At 39.1% G+C, this 24,378-nt stretch overlaps 1 protein-coding gene and 2 long non-coding RNA genes across 7 annotated transcripts; 1 reads left to right on the top strand and 2 right to left on the bottom strand.

Annotated features, from left to right (window-relative positions):
• Positions 1-64: 64 nt before the first annotated feature.
• Positions 65-5,782, top strand: LOC124379755 (nischarin-like). 5 transcript variants are annotated; one of them, XM_046840318.1, is made up of 4 exons: positions 65-256; positions 1,264-1,551; positions 3,793-3,811; positions 3,969-4,248. In XM_046840318.1, the coding sequence occupies exons 1-4, from the start codon at positions 173-175 to the stop codon at positions 4,100-4,102; spliced, it is 525 nt and encodes a 174-aa protein (XP_046696274.1). In that variant the 5' UTR covers positions 65-172; the 3' UTR covers positions 4,103-4,248. The 5 variants fall into 5 exon arrangements, 3 of the variants coding, with proteins under 3 accessions (XP_046696274.1, XP_046696272.1, XP_046696273.1); XM_046840316.1 differs by lacking the exons at positions 3,793-3,811; positions 3,969-4,248 and adding exons at positions 5,354-5,441; positions 5,508-5,782 and having other exon boundaries at positions 66-256; XM_046840317.1 differs by lacking the exons at positions 3,793-3,811; positions 3,969-4,248 and adding exons at positions 5,354-5,441; positions 5,508-5,782 and having other exon boundaries at positions 67-239.
• Positions 5,783-9,580: 3,798 nt separating this feature from the next.
• On the bottom strand, positions 9,581-11,597 carry LOC124379770. Its single transcript, XR_006924524.1, has 3 exons — positions 11,220-11,597; positions 10,241-10,297; positions 9,581-10,135 (listed from the first exon to the last, which is right to left on the bottom strand). It is a non-coding gene; the product is annotated as an uncharacterized LOC124379770 (long non-coding RNA).
• Positions 11,598-13,302: 1,705 nt separating this feature from the next.
• On the bottom strand, positions 13,303-15,917 carry LOC124379763. The gene is made up of 3 exons (XR_006924510.1): positions 15,710-15,917; positions 15,078-15,329; positions 13,303-14,857 (listed from the first exon to the last, which is right to left on the bottom strand). It is a non-coding gene; the product is annotated as an uncharacterized LOC124379763 (long non-coding RNA).
• Between the last annotated feature and the right edge of the window lie 8,461 nt (positions 15,918-24,378).

The following is a 24,378-nucleotide window of genomic DNA, read 5'->3' as shown; positions in this document are numbered from 1 at the left end:
TTTAGTTCATCTACATAACCTACAGAGATTTTGCGATGCTTTGTTCACGCGTCCAGTAGAAAATGAACGAATCACTCTTTGAGAGGAATCGTTCTTCTGAGTCACATTAAAGACTCGTTCAGAATCAAGGAATCGTTCATAACCGACTCATCACTACTCTGCATCATCAGTAATGATCTCCGGGAGAAACTCCGTGTTCCAGGTGGAGGATGAAGACCCTCTGCCGGGATGGAGCGACTGTAAGACCCCTGTAACGGTGACTTTCTAGTCTTTATGGGTTTTATTCTCTTTGCAACACCGAGTCCCACACTTTGAGAACCACTGAGCTAGGCTAACTAGCCGGCTAACTAATCTTAGCTTCAATAGGTTTCATCCTCAGGTTAATTATTCTACATTTAGTGAGTTATAAATAAATTATAAATATCTTAATAAAGAATAATAGAATGTATTCGTCTTTGGGTCAATTTGTGTCAAATATTCTAACTAGTAGAAACTAGTTAACACAAAAACAGCGCTAGCAAACCCGGCTAGCATGAGGCTAATGAAGAAACAAGCATTGAAAACAAGCATTTGAACGTAGTAAAGCCGCAGTAAATCACGATTGAGAACAGATAAGTTACTGTTGTAGACTGTCCCGAAGTTACAAACAAACAGTTTACACAATAACACTTCATTAAACTACACTATTTTCACATGATGAGGATAACAGCATTCACTAACAACCAATTTCATTATCGATTCGATTAGTTGTTGCAGCTCTAATAATAAATAATAAACTCAGTGTTTCAAAGAGAATAAAAACCCATAAAGTTTGGAAACTCACTGTTCCAGCAGTCGTACAGTCGCTCTATTAAACATTTTTCTACTATTGAACATCAGGTAGCTGGTAAGTGTGTAAGTAGTAGTAGAATATAGTAGACCCTTTAGACCAGGGGGTCCAAACTTTTTTTCTACTAAAGTCCTGTATTAGATCTGTTTAATATGAATTGTGTGTTGACACGACGTCTCTCCTGAAGGTTGTCGTTTACAAGACGGAGACAAAAGAGTTTGAATGCGTCCAATTTAAATCTCAGGAGGCGGCAAATTTGGCAAAAGAGAATTTTGACGGCAAACTTTTTACCAGCTATAAAGTGTAATCTATTAATATAAAGGGTGGGTTTGGTCATATGAGGGGATTTCAGTCAGCATCAGGGGGGAATTTTGCTGGTGTCGGCATAAAGACTAACAGCAGTGTGTAAGAGCAGTGTCTCTGTTGTGTTACAGCTCCATCAACACTTTAATCTCATAAGGAGCACGAGACTGAGAGGAACCACCACATCCAGAGTCCACCCACATCCAGCTCAAGTTCCAGCTGTGGAGGAGAAACCAGCTGCAGCTCAAGTTCCAGCTGTGGAGGAGAAACCAGCTGCAGCTCAAGATCCAGCTGTGGAGGAGAAACCAGCTGCAGCTCAAGTTCCAGCTGTGGAGGAGAAACCAGCTGCAGCTCAAGTTCCAGCTGTGGAGGTGAAACCAGCACAAGTTCAAAATTCAGTTAAAGCTCCTTCAGCATCTGTGAGTGAATTCCAGATCTACAAGGACACAACATTAACCACACACACACACACACACACACACACACACACACACACTCTATAACTATATTTAGTAGTTATATTTTGGGCTGCAGCTATCGATTATTTTAGTAATCGAGTAATCGGATAAGAAGCATTTTTTCTTTATTAATGAGCGACACTAAATATACAAGAGAAAATAAGACGGATCTTTTAAAATGAGAATGTTGCTCCTGTTAAAAAGCTCAGGGCTTAAAAAGGACAGGAACTGCTGCTGTGATGGGCGAGATATTAAGTCAAGTCCAGTCAAGTTTATTTCTATAGCGCTTTTCACAACAGACATTGTCTCAAAGCAGCTTTACAGAAATCAACAGTTAAGGTGAATGGTGTGTATTTATCCCTGAAGAGCAGCCATGGTGACTCTGGCAAGGAAAAACTCCCTTAGATGTAATGAATATGTTCTTTATAAGTAAGTTTGTCCCTGATGAGTGAGCCGGTGGCGACTGTGGCAAGGAAAAACTCTCCGAGATGGCGATAGGAAGAAACCTTGAGAGGAACCAGACTCAAGAGGAAACCCATCCTCATCTGGGTTGCACCGAATGTCCATTTGTAGCAGATATACGATGTTGCAGGGTGCAGTGATGATGATCAGAAGCGAAAAGTAGTCCTGAGTCAGTGTAGGAGACTGTTGATATTAACTACAGTCCAATCCATCCTCAAAGCTCCCGTTCTTACTCCAGAATTTTATGGAACCACCCAAGGCGTTGATGAGACCCATAATCTGCCCGTAATCTTTATGAGGTGGGACGTGACTGGAGCTGGCCAAACCTCAGGATGCCTCGGGATGGGGAGAGAAAGAAAAGCAGTGGAGAGAAATTAGCGTAGCTGCTGTTCATGATATTAACAGCACAAGTTGATAATGTGCATGTGATCAGATGTTCTGGAGCACAAGCTTATGATGTGAGACGTATGTTATGTGTAGGCTTTGCTAAAAAGAAAGATTTTTAATCTACACTTAAACTGGGAGAGTGTGTCTGAGCCCTGAACACTGTCAGGAAGACTATTCCAGAGTTTAGGAGCTAAATGTGAGAATGATCTACCAACTTTAGTGGACTTTGCTATTCTAGGAACTACTAGAAGCCCAGAGTTTTGAGATCTCAGGGAGCGGATGGATTGTAGCGTGTTAGAAGACTGGAGAGATACATGGGAGCCAAACCATTTAGTGCTTTATAAGTAAGCAGTAGTAGTTTGTATTCTATTCGAAACTTAACAGGAAGCCAATGTAGGGACGATAAGATTGGGGTTATATGATCATATTGCTTTGACCTTGTAAGAACTCTTGCTGCCGCATTCTGAACTAACTAAAGCTTGTTTAATGATGATGCAGGACATCCACCTAGTAATGCATTACAATAGTCTATTCTGGAGGTCATGAACGCATGGAATATGTTATAGATAACATGTTTCTTAGCTTAGAAATATGTCTAATGTGAAAGAAGGCTGTTTTTGTAACTTGATATGATATTTGAAAGACAAGTTGCTGTCTAAAATAACTCCCAGGTCTTTTACCGTTGAACTAGTGGTTACAGGACATCCATCTAAATGCAGGTTGAGATGCTGGAGCTTCTGTATACTGGTTTTTGGGCCGATGAGCAACATCTCCGTCTTATCAGAATTTAATAGTAGAAAGTTATGGGTCATCCAATCTCTAATTTCTTTAACACACTCAGTTATCCACGCTAATTGAGCTGTATCGCCTGGTATTGATGAGATATATAGCTGGGTATCATCAGCATAACAATGGAAGCTAATTCCATGCCTTCTAATAATATTTCCCAATGGAAGCATGTATATTGTGAAAAGCAGGGGTCCTAGAACTGAACCTTGTGGCACGCCATTATTTACTAGCATTAGCCTGGATAGCCTTTCATTTAAATCTACGAAATGGTAACGATCGGACCGGTAGGATTTAAACCAGCTTAATGCATGTCCCTGAATGCCAGTGTAATTCTGTAAGCGGCATGAGATCAGAAAGATGAGACGAGGTGACACACACTTACACACCGCTACAGTACAGTGTCCCATGAACATGCAGGAAACGTTTCATTTAGAAAGAAGACTGTTAGTTTCATTCACTGATTCATTCACGATGAAAGAAGAAAGACTTGGAAGCCTGAACTTTCTTCTGTCCAGGAAATCACTCACACTCGACCTCATTACATTTATCTGTACTTCTTTTCAGGTCCAGCCGCATGCAGAAGGTACATACTTGGACTGTGCTACAGAAGAACACACACACACACACACACACACACACACACACACACACATCCACCATGCAAAGTGAAAAAGGTACACACACTTCTACACTTCCACAGAGTCAGTGTGTGGAATGAAGCTTATTGCTGTTCTCTTTAGCCTACAGATGTGGAAACTATCTGAGAAGGTTCCAGGCAGAACTGGACGGGGACAAAAAATCAGCCCTGGCGTTTTGGTCCAGATCGGCCCACTACATACGATCACAAACACTACTCATCTTTGCACACCCTTAAATATGTATATAAACTCCTATTCCATAAAAGCACTAAAGCCCTATAATAACAGGTAGAAAAGAGTGAGAATTTACACATTAAAAATGTATTTTAAAAAATGTGTAAATTATGAATACAATAAAACTCTAATCCACACTGATTCAATTCAATTTTATTTCTATTGCGTTTTTATCAATGAACATTGTCTCAAAGCAGCTTTACACAGATAATGTGGTGATTAAAAGTGAATATGTTCTTTATAAGTAAGCAGTAGTAGTTTGTATTCTATTCGAAACTTAACAGGAAGCCAATGTAGGGACGATAAGATTGGGGTTATATGATCATATTGCTTTGACCTTGTAAGAACTCTTGCTGCCGCATTCTGAACTAACTAAAGCTTGTTTAATGATGATGCAGGACATCCACCTAGTAATGCATTACAATAGTCTATTCTGGAGGTCATGAACGCATGGAATATGTTATAGATAACATGTTTCTTAGCTTAGAAATATGTCTAATGTGAAAGAAGGCTGTTTTTGTAACTTGATATGATATTTGAAAGACAAGTTGCTGTCTAAAATAACTCCCAGGTCTTTTACCGTTGAACTAGTGGTTACAGGACATCCATCTAAATGCAGGTTGAGATGCTGGAGCTTCTGTATACTGGTTTTTGGGCCGATGAGCAACATCTCCGTCTTATCAGAATTTAATAGTAGAAAGTTATGGGTCATCCAATCTCTAATTTCTTTAACACACTCAGTTATCCACGCTAATTGAGCTGTATCGCCTGGTATTGATGAGATATATAGCTGGGTATCATCAGCATAACAATGGAAGCTAATTCCATGCCTTCTAATAATATTTCCCAATGGAAGCATGTATATTGTGAAAAGCAGGGGTCCTAGAACTGAACCTTGTGGCACGCCATTATTTACTAGCATTAGCCTGGATAGCCTTTCATTTAAATCTACGAAATGGTAACGATCGGACCGGTAGGATTTAAACCAGCTTAATGCATGTCCCTGAATGCCAGTGTAATTCTGTAAGCGGCATGAGATCAGAAAGATGAGACGAGGTGACACACACTTACACACCGCTACAGTACAGTGTCCCATGAACATGCAGGAAACGTTTCATTTAGAAAGAAGACTGTTAGTTTCATTCACTGATTCATTCACGATGAAAGAAGAAAGACTTGGAAGCCTGAACTTTCTTCTGTCCAGGAAATCACTCACACTCGACCTCATTACATTTATCTGTACTTCTTTTCAGGTCCAGCCGCATGCAGAAGGTACATACTTGGACTGTGCTACAGAAGAACACACACACACACACACATCCACCATGCAAAGTGAAAAAGGTACACACACTTCTACACTTCCACAGAGTCAGTGTGTGGAATGAAGCTTATTGCTGTTCTCTTTAGCCTACAGATGTGGAAACTATCTGAGAAGGTTCCAGGCAGAACTGGACGGGGACAAAAAATCAGCCCTGGCGTTTTGGTCCAGATCGGCCCACTACATACGATCACAAACACTACTCATCTTTGCACACCCTTAAATATGTATATAAACTCCTATTCCATAAAAGCACTAAAGCCCTATAATAACAGGTAGAAAAGAGTGAGAATTTACACATTAAAAATGTATTTTAAAAAAAATGTGTAAATTATGAATACAATAAAACTCTAATCCACACTGATTCAATTCAATTTTATTTCTATTGCGTTTTTATCAATGAACATTGTCTCAAAGCAGCTTTACACAGATAATGTGGTGATTAAAAGTGAATATGTTATTTATAATTAAGTTTGTCCCTGATGAGCGAGCCGGTGGCGACTGTGGCAACATAAAACTCCCCGAGATGGTGATTAGGAAGAAACCTTGAGAGGAACCAGACTCAAGAGGGAACCCATCTTCATCTGGGTTGCATTGAATGTCCATTTATAGCAGATATACGATGTTGCGGGGTGCAGTGATGATGATCAGAAAAGCGAAAAGTAGTCCTGAGTCAGTGTAGCAGACTGTTGATATTAACTACAGTCCAATCCATCCTCAAAGCTCCCGTTCTTCCCGACTGATGAATCCTAAAACTAGTTATGACCTTCATCTGATGCTGCAAGCTCACACAGAGCCCAAAAGGGGGGATGTTTGAAGATGTGATTGGGTCAGGCTAATCATTAATATCTGTGTAACTTTTTTAAGGACTATACAATGTGTGTATGCAGTATAAGTGACTTGTACCTAATTGTTTGTTTGTGGTGCTTTGATTGTATGAACTTTATTCATATTAAAAATCATTAATGAAGAACAAATAAATAAATAAATCCTGCGGGTCATTGCGCCTCACCTGTCATATCTTTACTCTCCACTAGAGGGCCCTCACTTTGAGAACCACTGAGCTAGGCTAATTAGCCGGCTAACTAATCTTAGCTTCAATAGTCTTCATCCTCAGTCTAAATATTCTACATTTAGTGAGCTATAAATACAATATAAGTATCGTAATACCTTAAAATATAATGTATTTGTCTTTTTGGTAAATCTTTAGTCAGATATTCTAAGAAACGTTAACACAAAAACAGCGCTAGCAAACCCGGCTAGCATGAGGCTAATGATGATGTCTCCTACACCATTAGCCGGAAGGTCCGTTTCTGCTCACTGCAACATTTCTGGAAATATTATCGCTCTTTTATTCTTTATTTTTTTTTAGTCAAATTTATCAGCTTTTTCCTGCAAGTACATGAATTTTATGGTAATGATCAGGATTAGACAATAAATGAGGAACACATCGCTTTTCTCCTCTTCACTCCGGTACTGATGGTCCTGATCACCTTTCCACCTGTTTGAGGCTTTTATGGGTGATTTGTTTCTCAATAATAATAATTATATTAATAAAGGTTGTACAGTTGCTCCATCCTGGCAGAGGGTCTTCATCAACAATAAATATAAACATTTACAATGATTAAGGATTAAAATAAAAAAAGTAGAATCATGACACAAATATATAATATTTATAAACGGTAAAATATCAAGTTTCTGAATGTCAGATGAAGGACAAAGATATCTAAATTGTGTATGTAGCACACTTTTATCAGGAACATTTAAAGTCAGGTTGGGAATTTCAGCTGAGTCCCAAATTCTGTGTGGAAGACTAACAGGTTAAATAGCAAACCAAACTCATTAAAATAAGCAGAAAATACTTTTAAAACAGCTGCAGGAAATATTTACCAACTGGTTAAAAATCTATGTGATTGTATGTGTGTGCTTGTGGGAGAGGGCTGATTGATGAATGGGGTAGTTGACCACGCCCATTATGCATATAAGTTGGCCAAAAGACACGGGGGTGGTGCTAATAGCGCCAACCAACCAATCATCTTTGGGAAGGGGCGGGACTTGTACAGAGATGTAGTTCTTAAGCTGTGATTGGGTTCTTCTCTTGTCCTGCCTGCACATAGCTCAGTGGTTATGTATCTGGTTGCAGTGCTCATTGTGGGACAAAGTGAATATGTTCTTTATAAGTAAGTTTGTCCCTGATGAGCGAGCCGGTGGCGACTGTGGCAACATAAAACTCCCCGAGATGGTGATTAGGAAGAAACCTTGAGAGGAACCAGACTCAAGAGGGAACCCATCTTCATCTGGGTTGCATTGAATGTCCATTTATAGCAGATATACGATGTTGCGGGGTGCAGTGATGACGATCAGAAAAGCGAAAAGTAGTCCTGAGTCAGTGTAGCAGACTGTTGATATTAACTACAGTCCAATCCATCCTCAAAGCTCCCGTTCTTCCCGACTGATGAATCCTAAAACTAGTTATGACCTTCATCTGATGCTGCAAGCTCACACAGAGCCCAAAAGGGGGGATGTTTGAAGATGTGATTGGGTCAGGCTAATCATTAATATCTGTGTAACTTTTTTAAGGACTATACAATGTGTGTATGCAGTATAAGTGACTTGTACCTAATTGTTTGTTTGTGGTGCTTTGATTGTATGAACTTTATTCATATTAAAAATCATTAATGAAGAACAAATAAATAAATAAATCCTGCGGGTCATTGCGCCTCACCTGTCATATCTTTACTCTCCACTAGAGGGCCCTCACTTTGAGAACCACTGAGCTAGGCTAATTAGCCGGCTAACTAATCTTAGCTTCAATAGTCTTCATCCTCAGTCTAAATATTCTACATTTAGTGAGCTATAAATACAATATAAGTATCGTAATACCTTAAAATATAATGTATTTGTCTTTTTGGTAAATTTTTAGTCAGATATTCTAAGAAACGTTAACACAAAAACAGCGCTAGCAAACCCGGCTAGCATGAGGCTAATGATGATGTCTCCTACACCATTAGCCGGAAGGTCCGTTTCTGCTCACTGCAACATTTCTGGAAATATTATCGCTCTTTTATTCTTTATTTTTTTTTAGTCAAATTTATCAGCTTTTTCCTGCAAGTACATGAATTTTATGGTAATGATCAGGATTAGACAATAAATGAGGAACACATCGCTTTTCTCCTCTTCACTCCGGTACTGATGGTCCTGATCACCTTTCCACCTGTTTGAGGCTTTTATGGGTGATTTGTTTCTCAATAATAATAATTATATTAATAAAGGTCGTACAGTTGCTCCATCCTGGCAGAGGGTCTTCATCAACAATACATATAAACATTTACAATGATTAAGGATTAAAATAAAAAAAGTAGAATCATTACACAAATATATAATATTTATAAACGGTAAAATATCAAGTTTCTGAATGTCAGATGAAGGACAAAGATATCTAAATTGTGTATGTAGCACACTTTTATCAGGAACATTTAAAGTCAGGTTGGGAATTTCAGCTGAGTCCCAAATTCTGTGTGGAAGACTAACAGGTTAAATAGCAAACCAAACTCATTAAAATAAGCAGAAAATACTTTTAAAACAGCTGCAGGAAATATTTACCAACTGGTTAAAAATCTATGTGATTGTATGTGTGTGCTTGTGGGAGAGGGCTGATTGATGAATGGGGTAGTTGACCACGCCCATTATGCATATAAGTTGGCCAAAAGACACGGGGGTGGTGCTAATAGCGCCAACCAACCAATCATCTTTGGGAAGGGGCGGGACTTGTACAGAGATGTAGTTCTTAAGCTGTGATTGGGTTCTTCTCTTGTCCTGCCTGCACATAGCTCAGTGGTTATGTATCTGGTTGCAGTGCTCATTGTGGGACAAAGTCACAGTTCAATTCCCGCGATAGCGTCTCATGCTAATAAGATGTTAGCTGCAACCAGGCAGGCTGTTGTTTTGTTTTTTTTTTTTTTTTTTTTTTTTTTTTTTTTTTTTTTTTTTTTTTTTTTTTTTTTTTTTTTTTTTTTTTTTTTTTTTTTTTTTTTTTTTTTTTTTTTTTTTTTTTTTTTTTTTTTTTTTTTTTTTTTTTTTTTTTTTTTTTTTTTTTTTCTTTTTTGTAGCTTTGGACACTTTTAACCAGACAAGTTACAAAGGATGTATCTGATGTATTTTATCAAAAGTCTCTTTTTCATTATATAGGACACATGGTTTGTATTAATGTTATATATATATATATTTTATTTTACTTAATAATAATAATAATAATAATAATAATGGGTTCAGCAGGTTCACAGAATAATTCACGAGTCACTGTTCTATAAACAATAAAACATTTTATTTTTAATTACTGAAAATGCTACAAAAATGTCACATGATAAATTATAATAATGCAAACACACAAAGATACAAATACTATTTCTAAATGATGTATATATTAGTAAGGGGTATATAACAATAAATATAAACATTTATGATTAAAAAGTTCCAAAGTGGGTTTAAAAAAAAAAACAACCTAATAATAAACAATAGATAAAAATAATTAATAAAAGTAGAATCATAACAACTATATAATATTAGCAAACAATATTTATAAACTGTAAAATAATATCAAGTCTCTGAGTGACTCAAAACACCAGGAAGAAATGGTTAAAGGAGCAGAACTGGAAGAAACAGCAGGACTGGATGCAGATGAATCAGTGGCTGAAGGAGATGGACTTTGACTACCAGCCTGTAAAGACACATATTGTATATTATAATTTAAACATAATAATGATGATGATAATGATATATGAAGGTCTTTTTAAATGACATGAATCTGCATTGGTACATTTACATTAGGTTTGGCTGCTGAATTGTTGCTGAAGGATCCACCAAACCCTGACTTTGTAAACTAAAAAAAAAGGCGACAGAACAGACTGACATTCATGTAAAATCATACATGTGCTGGAAATGTAAAGATCTGATTTCCCTTTTGAAGAAAACAAATAATCTTCTATCCAATAAAAGGCAATATGACTATAAAAGGCTTTGGGGACGTTCCAGAGATAATTGTGTGTGGAGTAAATACTGAAATCTGAAAATAATGAATGAGCAGTGATAATGTAAGTGCAGGCTGTATAATGGTGGGGGTGGAGGTAGGGGGCGCTACAGCAGTAGGAGTGGAGTAAAGCAGGTGGAACACTTACGACCTGGTAAAAGAACAATAAAGAGTGTGGAAAACAGGTTTTATTTACCTTTTAGTCTTGGTATTTTTTTACAGATCTAAATAAGAAGAAAGATTTAAAAAATCTAACATTCAGACATTAATATGTTTAATCCACAATCATCTCTGTACACTAGTGAGAGTCTGAGGGCAGAAGTGAAGTGATACAAACATCTATTAATATAAAACACTTTAACATTAAAATTAGTAATAAATGGTCTCATAAAGACAAAACTCAATTTAAAAAATACACATTTATTGTAATTCTTTTTCTTGCTTGCAGTGTTTTATATGAGTTACACAGGTCATAAATAAAAACTGTGCTTAAAATTTTAAAGCTTTAAAAAAAAAAAAAAAAAAAAAAAACTTTTACAATGATCTCAGTGGTTCCTCTGTTTAATAACTGGATGAGACATGGGTGTAGAGAAAGCAAACATTGTTCTATATGATTAGGGATGTAAACATCACTTTATTGAGATTTGGTAAATAAAAATAAATATTGCAACAACTATTTCTGCATCCCACAGCAGAGGACATTTAAAGCACATGAGTTTGGTCACAAATATAGTTGTGCAGGTTCACAGTGACGTGACATGAAAGAGATGATTACCTGAAAGTCTGAAATGAACACTTTAGGAGGGTGGAATCCACAAAGAAGTTTCAACTGGCCGTGGACCTGCATTGGACATTTCTCACTCTGTACAAATAAAGAGCTTTAGGTGATGGTAAATGTCTTTAATCATCTTCTATTATACATTTTTTTCAGCACAAACTTTATGAAGCAGATCAAACCATTTCTTCTGACGGAGAGCAGGTGTGTTTCCAGCTTCAGAGCCAAACCCCAGTGCTGCCAAACCGCCACAGACCAGACGTCCACTCATCATCCTCTACCGCCACAGACCAGACGTCCACTCATCATCCTCTACCGCCACAGACGAGACGTCCACTCATCATCCTCTACCGCCACAGACCAGACGTCCACTCATCCTCCTCTCATCCTCCTCTACCGCCACAGACGAGGCGTCCACTCATCATCCTCTACCGCCACAGGCAGGCGTCCACTCATCATCCTCTACCGCCACAGACCAGACGTCCACTCATCATCCTCTACCGCCACAGACCAGACGTCCACTCATCATCCTCTACCGCCACAGACCAGACGTCCACTCATCCTCCTCTACCGCCACAGACGAGGCGTCCACTCATCGTCCTCTACCGCCACAGACCAGACGTCCACTCATCATCCTCTACCGCCACAGACCAGACGTCCACTCATCCTCCTCTACCGCCACAGACCAGACGTCCACTCATCCTCCTCTACCGCCACAGACCAGACGTCCACTCATCATCCTCTACCGCCACAGACGAGACGTCCACTCATCATCCTCTACCGCCACAGACGAGACGTCCACTCATCCTCCTCTACCGCCGCAGACGAGACGTCCACTCATCCTCCTCTCATCCTCCTCTACCGCCGCAGACGAGACGTCCACTCATCGTCCTCTACCGCCGCAGACGAGACGTCCACTCATCGTCCTCTACCGCCACAGACGAGACGTCCACTCATCGTCCTCTACCGCCCCAGACGAGACGTCCACTCATCGTCCTCTACCGCCCCAGACGAGACGTCCACTCATCCTCCTCTACCGCCGCAGACGAGACGTCCACTCATCCTCCTCTACCGCCGCAGACGAGACGTCCACTCATCGTCCTCTACCGCCCCAGACGAGACGTCCACTCATCCTCCTCTCATCCTCCTCTACCGCCGCAGACGAGACGTCCACTCATCGTCCTCTACCGCCACAGACGAGACGTCCACTCATCGTCCTCTACCGCCACAGACGAGACGTCCACTCATCCTCCTCTACCACCACAGACTTGAAACTGACTTAAACACAAAGTAATTTTTAAACACTATTTTATTAAAGTCAGAGCAGCACACACTGAATATATCACAAGGATTTCTGAAATAAATAACAAAACAAGCTGAATAATATATTCACAATCACAAACTAAAGTGGCTTCTGCTGTTGTGTTGAGCTCTTAAACATGTTCCTTTCACAGCTTAAGGATAAAAACTATCAACAATGTAGAACAGAACACCGGGTTAGCTTCTAGCTTCGTCGAGGCGTGGAGTTTCTGGAGGAGCTTCGACAGATTGGAGTTGCTGTTTATCGCAGTAGATACGAGCTTCGAACCAAAAGACACAGCTTACATTTAACTAAAAAGTTTTTGTCTTCAACTAAAGTGAAATAATGAGCATATTTCCACTTTGAGAAACTCGTCTTGCTCTCGCCTCGACTTGACATTACTGCCGCACAGACCTGAATAAACGGAGACACGCCCACAGTGCGTCTTCTTTGTGTTTACAGTGGTTCATCCTCCAATCCTACAATGCGTCTCTGCTGTAAACAGGTTAGACTGTAGTCTACACTTCAGCCGAAATTCATTCCTTTTATAAAAGTAACTGCGTTACAGTAACACGTTACTGCCCAACACTGCTCGTGCCATTGGCTGAGTGCTTTCATGGAACAGGGTGGAACAGACTACGTGTCGGCGAGCTCAGTCGCTAGAGCATGAGACTCTTAATCTCAGGGTCGAGGGTTTGAGCCCCATGTTGGATGTGGGGCTCAAACTACAATAATGAACTCAACAGAAGAAGCAACAGCAACTGCACTATAGACACTCTGGAGTTGACACATGGTAAGAAGTCTTTAATGCTGCACACAGAAACCTTGTTAGATTTCAAAACCAACACCTTCACCACTTGGGCATTACATTAAGTCTCATTGAAAAGTCATCATGTTAGATTTTTTGCCTCACCTGAATACCGCACTTCCTAAATATTCTGAATGAATGTTCTGAATGTCCTTCATAACATGTCTGATCTTAACCGAGTGACAAAAATAGAAACAAATTCACCTTATCAGCTAATTAGCTTTCAGCAGTTCTTAAAACTAGGCACTGACACTGACTTCAATGAAAAGAGATTGTGCTGCTGTCATCAAATTCATAATTCTGGATTACATTTTGTAAAAGACACTCTGGAACAGAGATTCAAAACTGTGCATGTAGTGAATATTGTTTGTTTTCCAATTTGCAGATGTTTCCTCAAAAGTATAAAATGCTGAGTAGTTTAAAACCCAGTAATTTTACACCTCATCTTCATCATCATTATCATCTTTTTCTGTGGCTTTGATCTATGAGTCTGTCATGGGGAAGGAATAGAGGACACATTGCCACCTAATGGACACTTGTGTAATTAACCCATTTATAAAAATACATTTCTGTAGTAAATCTGTCTGAAAAGTGCAACACCTCAGAGCTCTGCAACATGTTGTTCTATAGACACCGTATTGTTCCTGTTGGCGTGTAGTTCCTTGTGTATGATGTACAGGGTTCCCACAGGTTTCTTCAAGTTAAATTCAAGACTTTTTAAGACCCCGCAGGAACCCTGTATGTAAGACTTTGTGGCAACAACGTCCAAGAAGTTTAAAAAGATCTTTCTGAACCTTTTGGATCTTGTAGAAAGCACAAGACGAATCATGTTTCCTAAAGAGGTAATGTGAGTTCTAATGTTCTTCCTCCTCGTCCCAGCAAAACAACTTTCACCTCAAGTAAACCAGATAATGTTTGTTTCCAACGTTTCTTCTATGCATGAAACACTTCTGTACATTGTTCACTTCACACAGTAAAGACTTAACAAGAAATCACTATCACACATTGATGAAACGCTGTGAGCAGGATTCAAACCTGCGTGGGGAAACACCATTAGATTTCAAGTCCAACACCTTCACCACTCGGCATCACAGCAGTGATGAAGTTTGCTGATGTCTTGACTTGTCTACAATTTCCTGAGATTTAATTGAGAATTGAACAGTGTCTCTGGCAGACTTTGGCACTTTTCTCACCATTAAACACAAGACAGTTTGAGTTCCATTGAGTTTTACTGCTGAGCACAGCACAATTCTTAAAGTACAAAAGAAGTGCAGATAATCCAGTTTCCAACATGCTGCTGCTTTCATGGAACAGGGCAGAACAGGCAGCGTTCCCGGCGAGTTCAGTCAGTAGAGCTGTAGTTCCACACAAAGGTTGTGATTATAAAAAACCTAACAGGAGAATGTGTGCCTGTAAGTAAACTCTGAGCATGTGTACACACATACTGGAGACACAGAAGGTGAAAAGGGGAAATAGCGCCACAGATGGTGAGGTGATGAACTGAAGTCAGATTGTAAGAAGTAAAAGACGCTGCAGAATGAAAAAATGGAGGAAAGAGGAGAAAACAGTGAGAAGTGAGGAGAAGATTCATTAACTAAAATACTCAGATAATAAAATAATCGATAGCTGCAGCCCCAAATATAACTACTAAATACAGTTATTGTTGTGTGTGTGTGTGTGTGTGTGTGTGTGTGTGTGTGTGTGTGTGTGTTGTTAATATTGTGTCCTTGTAGATCTGGAATTCACTCACAGATGCTGAAGGAGCTTTAACTGAATTTTAAACTTGTGCTGGTTTCACCTCCACAGCTGGAACTTGAGCTGCAGCTGGTTTCTCCTCCACAGCTGGAACTTGAGCTGCAGCTGGTTTCTCCTCCACAGCTGGAACTTGAGCTGCAGCTGGTTTCTCCTCCACAGCTGGAACTTGAGCTGGATGTGGGTGGACTCTGGATGTGGTGGTTCCTCTCAGTCTCGTGCTCCTTATGAGATGAAAGTGTTGATGGAGCTGTAACACAACAGAGACACTGCTCTTACACACTGCTGTTAGTCTTTATGCCGACACCAGCAAAATTCCCCCCTGATGCTGACTGAAATCCCCTCATATGACCAAACCCACCCTTTATATTAATAGATTACACTTTATAGCTGGTAAAAAGTTTGCCGTCAAAATTCTCATTTGCCAAATTTGTCGCCTCTTGAGATTTAAATTGGACGCATTCAAACTCTTTTGTCTCCGTCTTGTAACCGACAACCTTCAGGAGAGACGTCGTGTCAACACACAATTCATATTAAACAGATCTAATACAGGACTTTAGTAGAAAAAAAAAAGTTTGGACCCCCTGGTCTAAAGGGTCTACTATATTCTACTACTACTTACACACTTACCAGCTACCTGATGTTCAATAGTAGAAAAATGTTTAATAGAGCGACTGTACGACTGCTGGAACAGTGAGTTTCCAAACTTTATGGGTTTTTATTCTCTTTGAAACACTGAGTTTATTATTTATTATTAGAGCTGCAACAACTAATCGAATCGATAATGAAATTGGTTGTTAGTGAATGCTGTTATCCTCATCATGTGAAAATAGTGTAGTTTAATGAAGTGTTATTGTGTAAACTGTTTGTTTGTAACTTCGGGACAGTCTACAACAGTAACTTATCTGTTCTCAATCGTGATTTACTGCGGCTTTACTACGTTCAAATGCTTGTTTTCAATGCTTGTTTCTTCATTAGCCTCATGCTAGCCGGGTTTGCTAGCGCTGTTTTTGTGTTTACTAGTTTCTTAGAATATTTGACACAAATTGACCCAAAGACGAATACATTCTATTATTCTTTATTAAGATATTTATAATTTATTTATAACTCACTAAATGTAGAATAATTAACCTGAGGATGAAACCTATTGAAGCTAAGATTAGTTAGCCGGCTAGTTAGCCTAGCTCAGTGGTTCTCAAAGTGTGGGACTCGGTGTTGCAAAGAGAATAAAACCCATAAAGACTAGAAAGTCACCGTTACAGGGGTCTTACAGTCGCTCCATCCCGGCAGAGGGTCTTCATCCTCCACCTGGAACACGGAGTTTCTCCCGGAGCTCATTACTGATGATGCAGAGTAGTGATGAGTCGGTTATGAACGATTCCTTGATTCTGAACGAGTCTTTAATGTGACTCAGAAGAACGATTCGTCTCAAAGAGTGATTCGTTCATTTTCTACTGGACGCGCGTGAACAAAGCATCGCAAAATCTCCGTAGGTTATGTAGATGAACTAAATGACTCAAAAAAGATTCGCTAATTTTCATGAATGAGATTTAAAGAACCGATTCACTAAAATGATCCGAACTTCCCATCACTTTTACAAGGATGACCCGTTGATCCTAGAAGCTCCGCCTCTCTGGTAGCGTCCGCGGCTCTGATTGGTGCATCAATTCTCCACTACGCACCCAATCAATAGAGACCAAAAAAGAAGTACTCGTCACAAAGCCACGCCCCGTTTCCATGAAAACCAGTACACAAACAATCTCTTTTTCTGGCGACAGGACATTTAAGACTGCTTGTGGATACTTTTTGAAATATTTCATAAAAATATACTTTATATACAAACATTTTGAAGATGCAGGACACCAACACAAACAAGTAAGTTTCTATTACTGGTTTTACTTTATTTATACTGATTATTTTCCTGTAATATCACATTCCCAGTGTATTATCTATACTGTAGAATTGTCTGTGTCATGTGATTTGATGACATTTTGTTCATATTAGAACAAAGAGAGCTGCATCAGACATGCCACCACCCAGTGCTGCTAAAAAGCCTCGACTTGATGCTGAACACACAAAACAATCCCTCATCAGTAGTGCATTAAAAACACTGCAGGATTCCTGTGATGATCTTTTAGCTCCAAACTGGATTGATGCACTACTGAAAGGGAAATGTGAACTTCCTTCACTGACAGATGAAGAAAAATCTGTCATTTCCAAGTTTTGTGTGAACGAGGTCAGTTATTATCTTCTGTTTTATTTAGTGTGCATTCAATTCTTTAGCTGTGGATTTGAGTTTTCTCATTTTAAAAGTCAATCCATAATTCACTGGTCCTGATGTTCTGAAATTGAACAGTAGATATGATTTATCATGTAAAAATGTTTACTCCAGGTTTTGGTTTATGCAAAGTCTAGTAGTTTTCCTAAACCTAATCTACAGTCAAGTCTTAACTCCCTAATATTTGTATTAAATACATGACTTGAATACATGTTTGATTTAGTCGAATGTTGGTTGATTTTTTTCATCTCATTTAGTCGTTGGCAGAGACGTTTCTGAAAGCGGTTTTGGAGAAGATCAAGGCGGAGAAAGAGTCTATGGGACATGAACTCCTGCAGTCTCTCTGTAGGGTTTATGTGGGTTTGTGTCAAAAGAGAGGAGACTCTCATAAAGCACATGCCCTCGCCTACAGATTTCTCAAAGAAGGTGAGATTATATTGACATTTCATTATATATTTACAAAAGCCAATTGTGATCTGTTTTGGTTTTGTATTTCTTCCTATACAGTGTATTTTAAATCTGTGGTATCATTTTGTTTCCTTTGCAGACTTTTCTCAAGCCCCAAAACTGATAATGGTCATGGTGACAGCATGGCCAAGTGTTTTCTCCTGTAACAGCCCTTTATGCAGAGCCATTCACATCGTGTGCAAAATGAAGGCATACGGAAAGATGTATTATTTGCTCAGCAAGTTTCTGCACTGGGATACAGTAAGTAGCTGATTCTCATCACAACAGTTATCAGAACAGTCATTAAACATTATTTTTCAACTGAACTTTTCATGTGTTTTACTGCATTCTTAATCTACTTTTCATTTCCAATGTCCACGTCATCTATGGAGCAAATTCATTATAAATTCATGTTGAATTAAATCAATTAATATTACATTTTTTTCTTAAAGAATTTAAGCTGAAAGTGTTACAGGACATCACTATTTTACTCTTTTTTTATTAGTGTGAGTATTAGTGTGGGTTTTAAATAAATGATGTATTTTCTGCCAGGAGCCTCCTGGAGACACCTACAGAGCCATCACCAGCACACTGAAGGCTCTTCTGAAAGACAAAAGTCTGACTTTCCAGAAGAGCAGTTGGTATGGTGATGATCTCTGTCCTGCTGCCTGGGACTACGTCTTCAGCCTGGACCTTCTCTGTGCACAACTGGGCTGGATTTGGACCGTCTCCCATGTTATACGGTACTGAATGTGAAACTGCTTCAACGTGTTTAATTCTCATCTTTCTAGTTTTTTGAACATTTAATAAATTGCAAACCGGCAAATGTGAGACTCATATGAGACAGTGTTTGTCCCAAATACTGCAAATTTTCCATTCTTGTTGCATAAACTTACAATTGATGGTATTCTATTACTGCCACAAAAACACTTAATATGTCCAATGTTTTATTTATCAGAAAAAGTGTTTGGCTCATCTTGAACACGTGGCTGAAACAAACACCAACAGAGGAAACACAGTTCAGAAACGTCTCTGTAGCAGCAATATTCAGGCTACTTGGTAAGTTTCCTGTAAATCCTGTTTTAGAGCATTATCTCACATTATTTCTGGATTCTTCTGTTTTCACGCATCTTCTTTGTCCATCTCAATCAGGCGACTTGGCCAAAATGGCCTTAAGGAGAACGTGGCAGCATCAGTGGAGGATCTGGTGAAAAGCATAACTGAGTTCAGGGGACAAAATGGTATCATTAAAGGATCAATTAAACAAGTCCTTTATCAATCTTTATCTTTATTCTCTGATTTTTAGTTCTCAATCAACAGGAAAGTGCTTCAGCAAGTCCTAATGTTATGATGGATTTTGTGTGCAGATTTGCCGTGGGAGGTGCAGCTCGCAGTGGTTTATGCCACTCATGATTTGGCACCCAGCAACCCCAAAGTCGCTCTGAACGCTTTACAATCCTGGAAGAAAAACCTCACAAAGCCCGTTCCTCCAGCCGTCCCCAAGTGCCTGAAGCAGATCAGCTTTATTTGTTCTCACACAAAGACAAAAAAAATTATTTCATTAAATAATGTTTAATAGATTTTTATTTTTTTATTATTTTTTTGTACATTAATAAATAAAATACATAATAGATCTGCACAGTGTTATTGATTGTCTCTTTACAGTGGCGGGTCGTGCATTTCACACCCAATCATCTGCCTTCAGTCCCAATCATCCTCTTAAGAACATCAATATGATGCCACAGCTGTAGAAACCATCATTATTATACAGCATATAATACATGCAGTATAACAGAGCACATACAGATTCTTGTGCATTTTCCCTGCATTACAGTTTTCCTGCTGTTTAGACAATCAAATTGTGTGTTTTTGTACAGATTCTACAAAGAAAATGCAAAAGTATAAATGGCTCATGAAAAAGCTTAACAACTGTTGTGAACTGTTTGGGTTGACCTTTATATAATGTCCTTTATACTGAAAAAATAAAAACAAAAAAACGTTAATGTTTATGTTAAAAACACGTTAACCCAAATTCATTTTAACAGCACTAATTTTATTAATGAGCAATTAATGCAGCACATTTCTTCATTTTATTAAGAATATGAATAAATAAAATGATAAAAAGATGCGAAATTAAAAACCTTTAACACAACACACATTTATACACGACATCCTTTCTTTTACTCAGATATTAGATTTTTATTATGCCCGATCAAAAAATAAATTGTTGGAGAGGTTTTCTATACGATCTACGATGCCCATGGTGTCTTTTCTGATCAGGGAAGAATCACAGCACACAGAATGGTGCATATGTTCTTCTTCAGTTTAATGCAGTTAACAGACAAGTATACAGTGAGGAAAATAAGTATTTGAACACCCTGCTATTTTGCAAGTTCTCCCACTTAGAAATCATGGAGGGGTCTGAAATTGTCATCGTAGGTGCATGTCCACTGTGAGAGACATAATCTAAAAAAAAACAATCCAGAAATCACAATGTATGATTTTTTTAACTATTAATTTGTATGATACAGCTGCAAATAAGTATTTGAACACCTGAGAAAGTCAATGTTAATATTTGGTACAGTAGCCTTTGTTTGCAATTACAGAGGTCAAATGTTTCCTGTAGTTTTTCACCAGGTTTGCACACACTGCAGGAGGGATTTTGGCTCACTCCTCCACACAGATCTTCTCTAGATCAGTCAGGTTTCTGGCCTGTCGCTGAGAAACACAGAGTTTGAGCTCCCTCCAAAGATTCTCTATTGGGTTTAGGTCTGGAGACTAGCTAGGCCACAACAGAACCTTGATATGCTTCTTACAGAGCCACTCATTGGTTATCCTGGCTGTGTGCTTCTGGCCATGCTTCACAGTAGGGATGGTGTTTTTGGGATGGTACTCATCGTTCTTCTTCCTCCAAACACGTTTAGTGGAATTATGACCCAAAAGTTCTATTTTGGTCTCATCTGACTACATGACTTTCTCCCATGACTCCTCTGGATCATCCAAATGGTCATTGGCAAACTTAAGACGTGCCTGGACATGTGCTGGTTTAAGCAGGGGAACCTTCCGTGCCATGCGTGATTTCAAACCATGACGTCTTAGTGTATTACCAACAGTAACCTTGGAAACGGTGGTCCCAGCTCTTTTCAGGTCATTGACCAGCTCCTCCCGTGTAGTTCTGGGCTGATTTCTCACCTTCCTTAGAGACCCCACGAGGTGAGATCTTGCATGGAGCCCCAGTCCGAGGGAGATTGACAGTCATGTTTAGCTTCTTCCATTTTCTAATGATTGCTCCAACAGTGGACCTTTTTTCACCAAGCTGCTTGGCAATTTCCCCGTAGCCCTTTCCAGCCTTGTGGAGGTGTACAATTTTGTCTCTAGTGTCTTTGGCAGCTCTTTGGTCTTGGCCATGTTAGTAGTTGGATTCTTACTGATTGTATGGGGTGGACAGGTGTCTTTATGCAGCTAACGACCTCAAACAGGTGCATCTAATTTAGTATAATAAATGTAATGGAGGTGGACATTTTAAAGGCAGACTAACAGGTCTTTGAGGGTCAGAATTCGAGCTGATAGACAGGTGTTCAAATACTTCTTTGTAGGGATGAGCGAGTACAGCATTATCTGTATCTGTATCGGTTAACCATATGAATTATCCGTATCTGTATCTGTATTTGGAGTGGGTGGGGCCTAACCCGGAAGTGGGCGGGTTGTCTTAAAATGGGCGGGGCTTTAACTGGTATGTTATTTTAAGCATGCAATTGATATGGGTTGATCAGAAATTGTTATATTTATTGCTGATTAGAAAAATATTTACAGGACAGCATCAGGATTGAGTTTCAGATCAATGGTTTTGATCACGATACAGATACAGATAATTCACATGGTTAACAGATACAGATAATGCTGTATTCGCTCATCCCTAGTGTGTATGTAGCTTAATTAATTTGTAATATTTATAACACTAGCTTACTACCTTTATTTTTTTATGAAATACAGCAAAAACGTGTCTGGTTACTGGTTAGAGACAGCTGAAGGTTTAAAAAAGAAAAAAAATCTCCGACAGGCAGAGACGCAATGCGAGTCGCATTCTACCAAGCAAGCACTGGAAAAGAGCCGCGAACCCGAGTGACTGAGGGAGAGACAGAGAGCTGTTGTGTGTGTGACTGTGAGTGAGCAGAGCGTGATCTGTATGTGTGTAGGGGAGGGGCGCTGTGACGAGCCTATCACAGAACGCTGACACAATCAGATACCCAATGATGATTTTCATTCAATCCGAGCACAGATATTGACTCGGATTACTTGTATAATACTCGTACTCGGCAGAAGTGCTTTATCCGTACCGGATACTCGTTTCAGCCGAGTATCCGGCTCATCTCTACTTATTTGCAGCTGTATCATACAAATAAATAGTTGAAAAATCATATATTGTGATTTCTGGATTTTTTTTTTTAGATTATGTCTCTCACAGTGGACATGCACCTACGATGACAATTTCAGACCCCTCCATGATTTCTCCATGATTTCTTGGAGAACTTGCAAAAATAGCAGGGTGTTCAAATACTTATTTTCCTCACTGTATATACACACACTGGAGAAAAACAGAGCTAAAACTGTTCCTGATTGGGTAAAAAAACATAGTAATCAGAGATGTGTGAGCCCAGACAAAGACTTTCTGTGTACCTGACATACTCACATCATAAAGATCCTATAAACACTGAACAGAAAACATAGGAATGTGTTTAGAGAATGTTAGATTTTTATCATGCTCAAACAAAACTTAATTCTTGGAGAGGTTTTCCATACGACCTGCTATGCCCGTGGTGCCTTTCTGATATCAGGGAAGAAGAAATACACAGCACACAGAATGCATGTTCTTTCTCTTCTTCTGTTTATTGCAGGTAGCAGAACGTATATATACACATACAGAGAAAAGGCTGTCCTAAACTTGTTTCCTGTTTAGACAAGAGGATATACTAGCCGGAGATGTGTGAGTCCAGATAAGACTCCCTGTTTACCTTACAGACTAACAACGTAAATATTCTATAGACACTGAACAGACAAAGTGATGTGTGTGAGATAGTGTGAAAAACATCTTAACACTAACAATGGCCACTTTAAATCATTTATGATTTAGCATCACACACCAAAACATAGGATGTTCATCCTGGGAACAGAATCGGTGACAAACTGCAAATGAAAAGATAAAGACAAACAAAAACATACAGATTCCATTTCATTCTTTCCCTACATGCATATAATCCTTCATCATCACCACTCCAATCGAGGCTTTTATGGCCTGTCTTACCATCGTCATCAAACATGGCAACATACAAAGTATAAATCCAACAATCAATACAAGAATCATTCCTAAAACAAAATAGTGTTCAACACTTATAAACAAACTCTTAATCTTGTCTAAAAAACTTTGTTCAGCAGTTGTTTCACGTTCTCCAAAACATCATGAGACATTTATTTCTCAGTGCTTGTTCAGTACGTCTATTAGCAGTATTATAAGGTATACATAACAGTCTCTTCTCACTGAATAATGTATTCAAAGAGAATATGAAAAAATCGGAGTCTAGTTACAACTATGCACATATAGTTATAGAATTTAGACCTAGAGCAGGTATCAGGGTGAGCTAAACTAAACAGTCAAGTGAGTCAGATCTTCACCCCGGAGGTGGCCCCCTTTCTACTATAAAGAAAGGATCTTTCCGTCGGCTCTCAACTGTTTCAGCCCTGAATACTTACTTAATTAGGCTTCTTAGGCCAACAGACCAATTAGTGCATAGAATAAGTGGGTGCTGTTTTGATCCTGCTTGCGTGTATCCACTGTGGCTGATAATCAGTCAGAGCTCCAGTTCTGGTTACAGCTAGAACATTCGCTGGACCCAGATACTTCAGCTCACCGACCTTGGTAGGCTTCAGACTTCGTATCAGGACCTGCTGATTAGGCACAAAAAGGGTGTGTTGGCTTATCTGTGGGCAGAGGAAGAGTTAGTGAGACATCAGCACTGATAGAATTCAATTTCTCAACCAGGGCAGAAACGTAGTCGTCCACCATCACTTCCAGGTTACCTAAGGAAGAAATGCCAGTGCGTCCCCTGACCCATGGGGTCGGGAAAGGTTAGAACATAAAACTTTCAAAAGGTTAGTTTTGTTAAAGATGGGGTCATTCTCATTTCTGTGAGTACTACCGGGAGAACAACAGTTCAATTTTGGCCTGTTTCAATGCAGGCTTTAATAACATGTTTCTTAATGGTTCTGTTTGTTCTCTCTACCACTCCAGCTGACTGTGGGTGATGGGGAATATTAAAATACTAAGCTTTTAGCCAAAAGTTGTGTTACTTTAGAAGCAAAAGGTGTGCCGTTATCACTTTTAATCACACTAGGAATACAAAACATAGAGATCATCTCTTTCGTTAATATTTTGACAACCGTTTTAACATTCTCTGTCGCACATGCAAATGCTTCTGGCCACTTACTGAATCTGTCAACTATAACCAACGGGTATCTCAAATTTCCTACAGGTGGCATATGTGTAACTATGGCCACTTTGGCAGGGAGTTGAACAGCT

This window comes from Silurus meridionalis, chromosome 26, assembly GCF_014805685.1.
Source record: "Silurus meridionalis isolate SWU-2019-XX chromosome 26, ASM1480568v1, whole genome shotgun sequence".
Taxonomy (NCBI): domain Eukaryota; kingdom Metazoa; phylum Chordata; class Actinopteri; order Siluriformes; family Siluridae; genus Silurus; species Silurus meridionalis.
This window is presented reverse-complemented; position numbering and strand designations above follow the sequence as displayed.

Coding starts and splice junctions, on each gene's coding strand:
- LOC124379755 (XM_046840316.1), top strand. CDS start 173: ATGATCTCCGGGAGAAACTCCGTGTTCCAGGTGGAGGATGAAGACCCT. Junction 257..1,263: donor ACTGTAAGACCCCTGTAACG/GTGACTTTCTAG, acceptor GTTGTGTTACAG/CTCCATCAACACTTTAATCT. Junction 5,442..5,507: donor CACCATGCAAAGTGAAAAAG/GTACACACACTT, acceptor TGTTCTCTTTAG/CCTACAGATGTGGAAACTAT.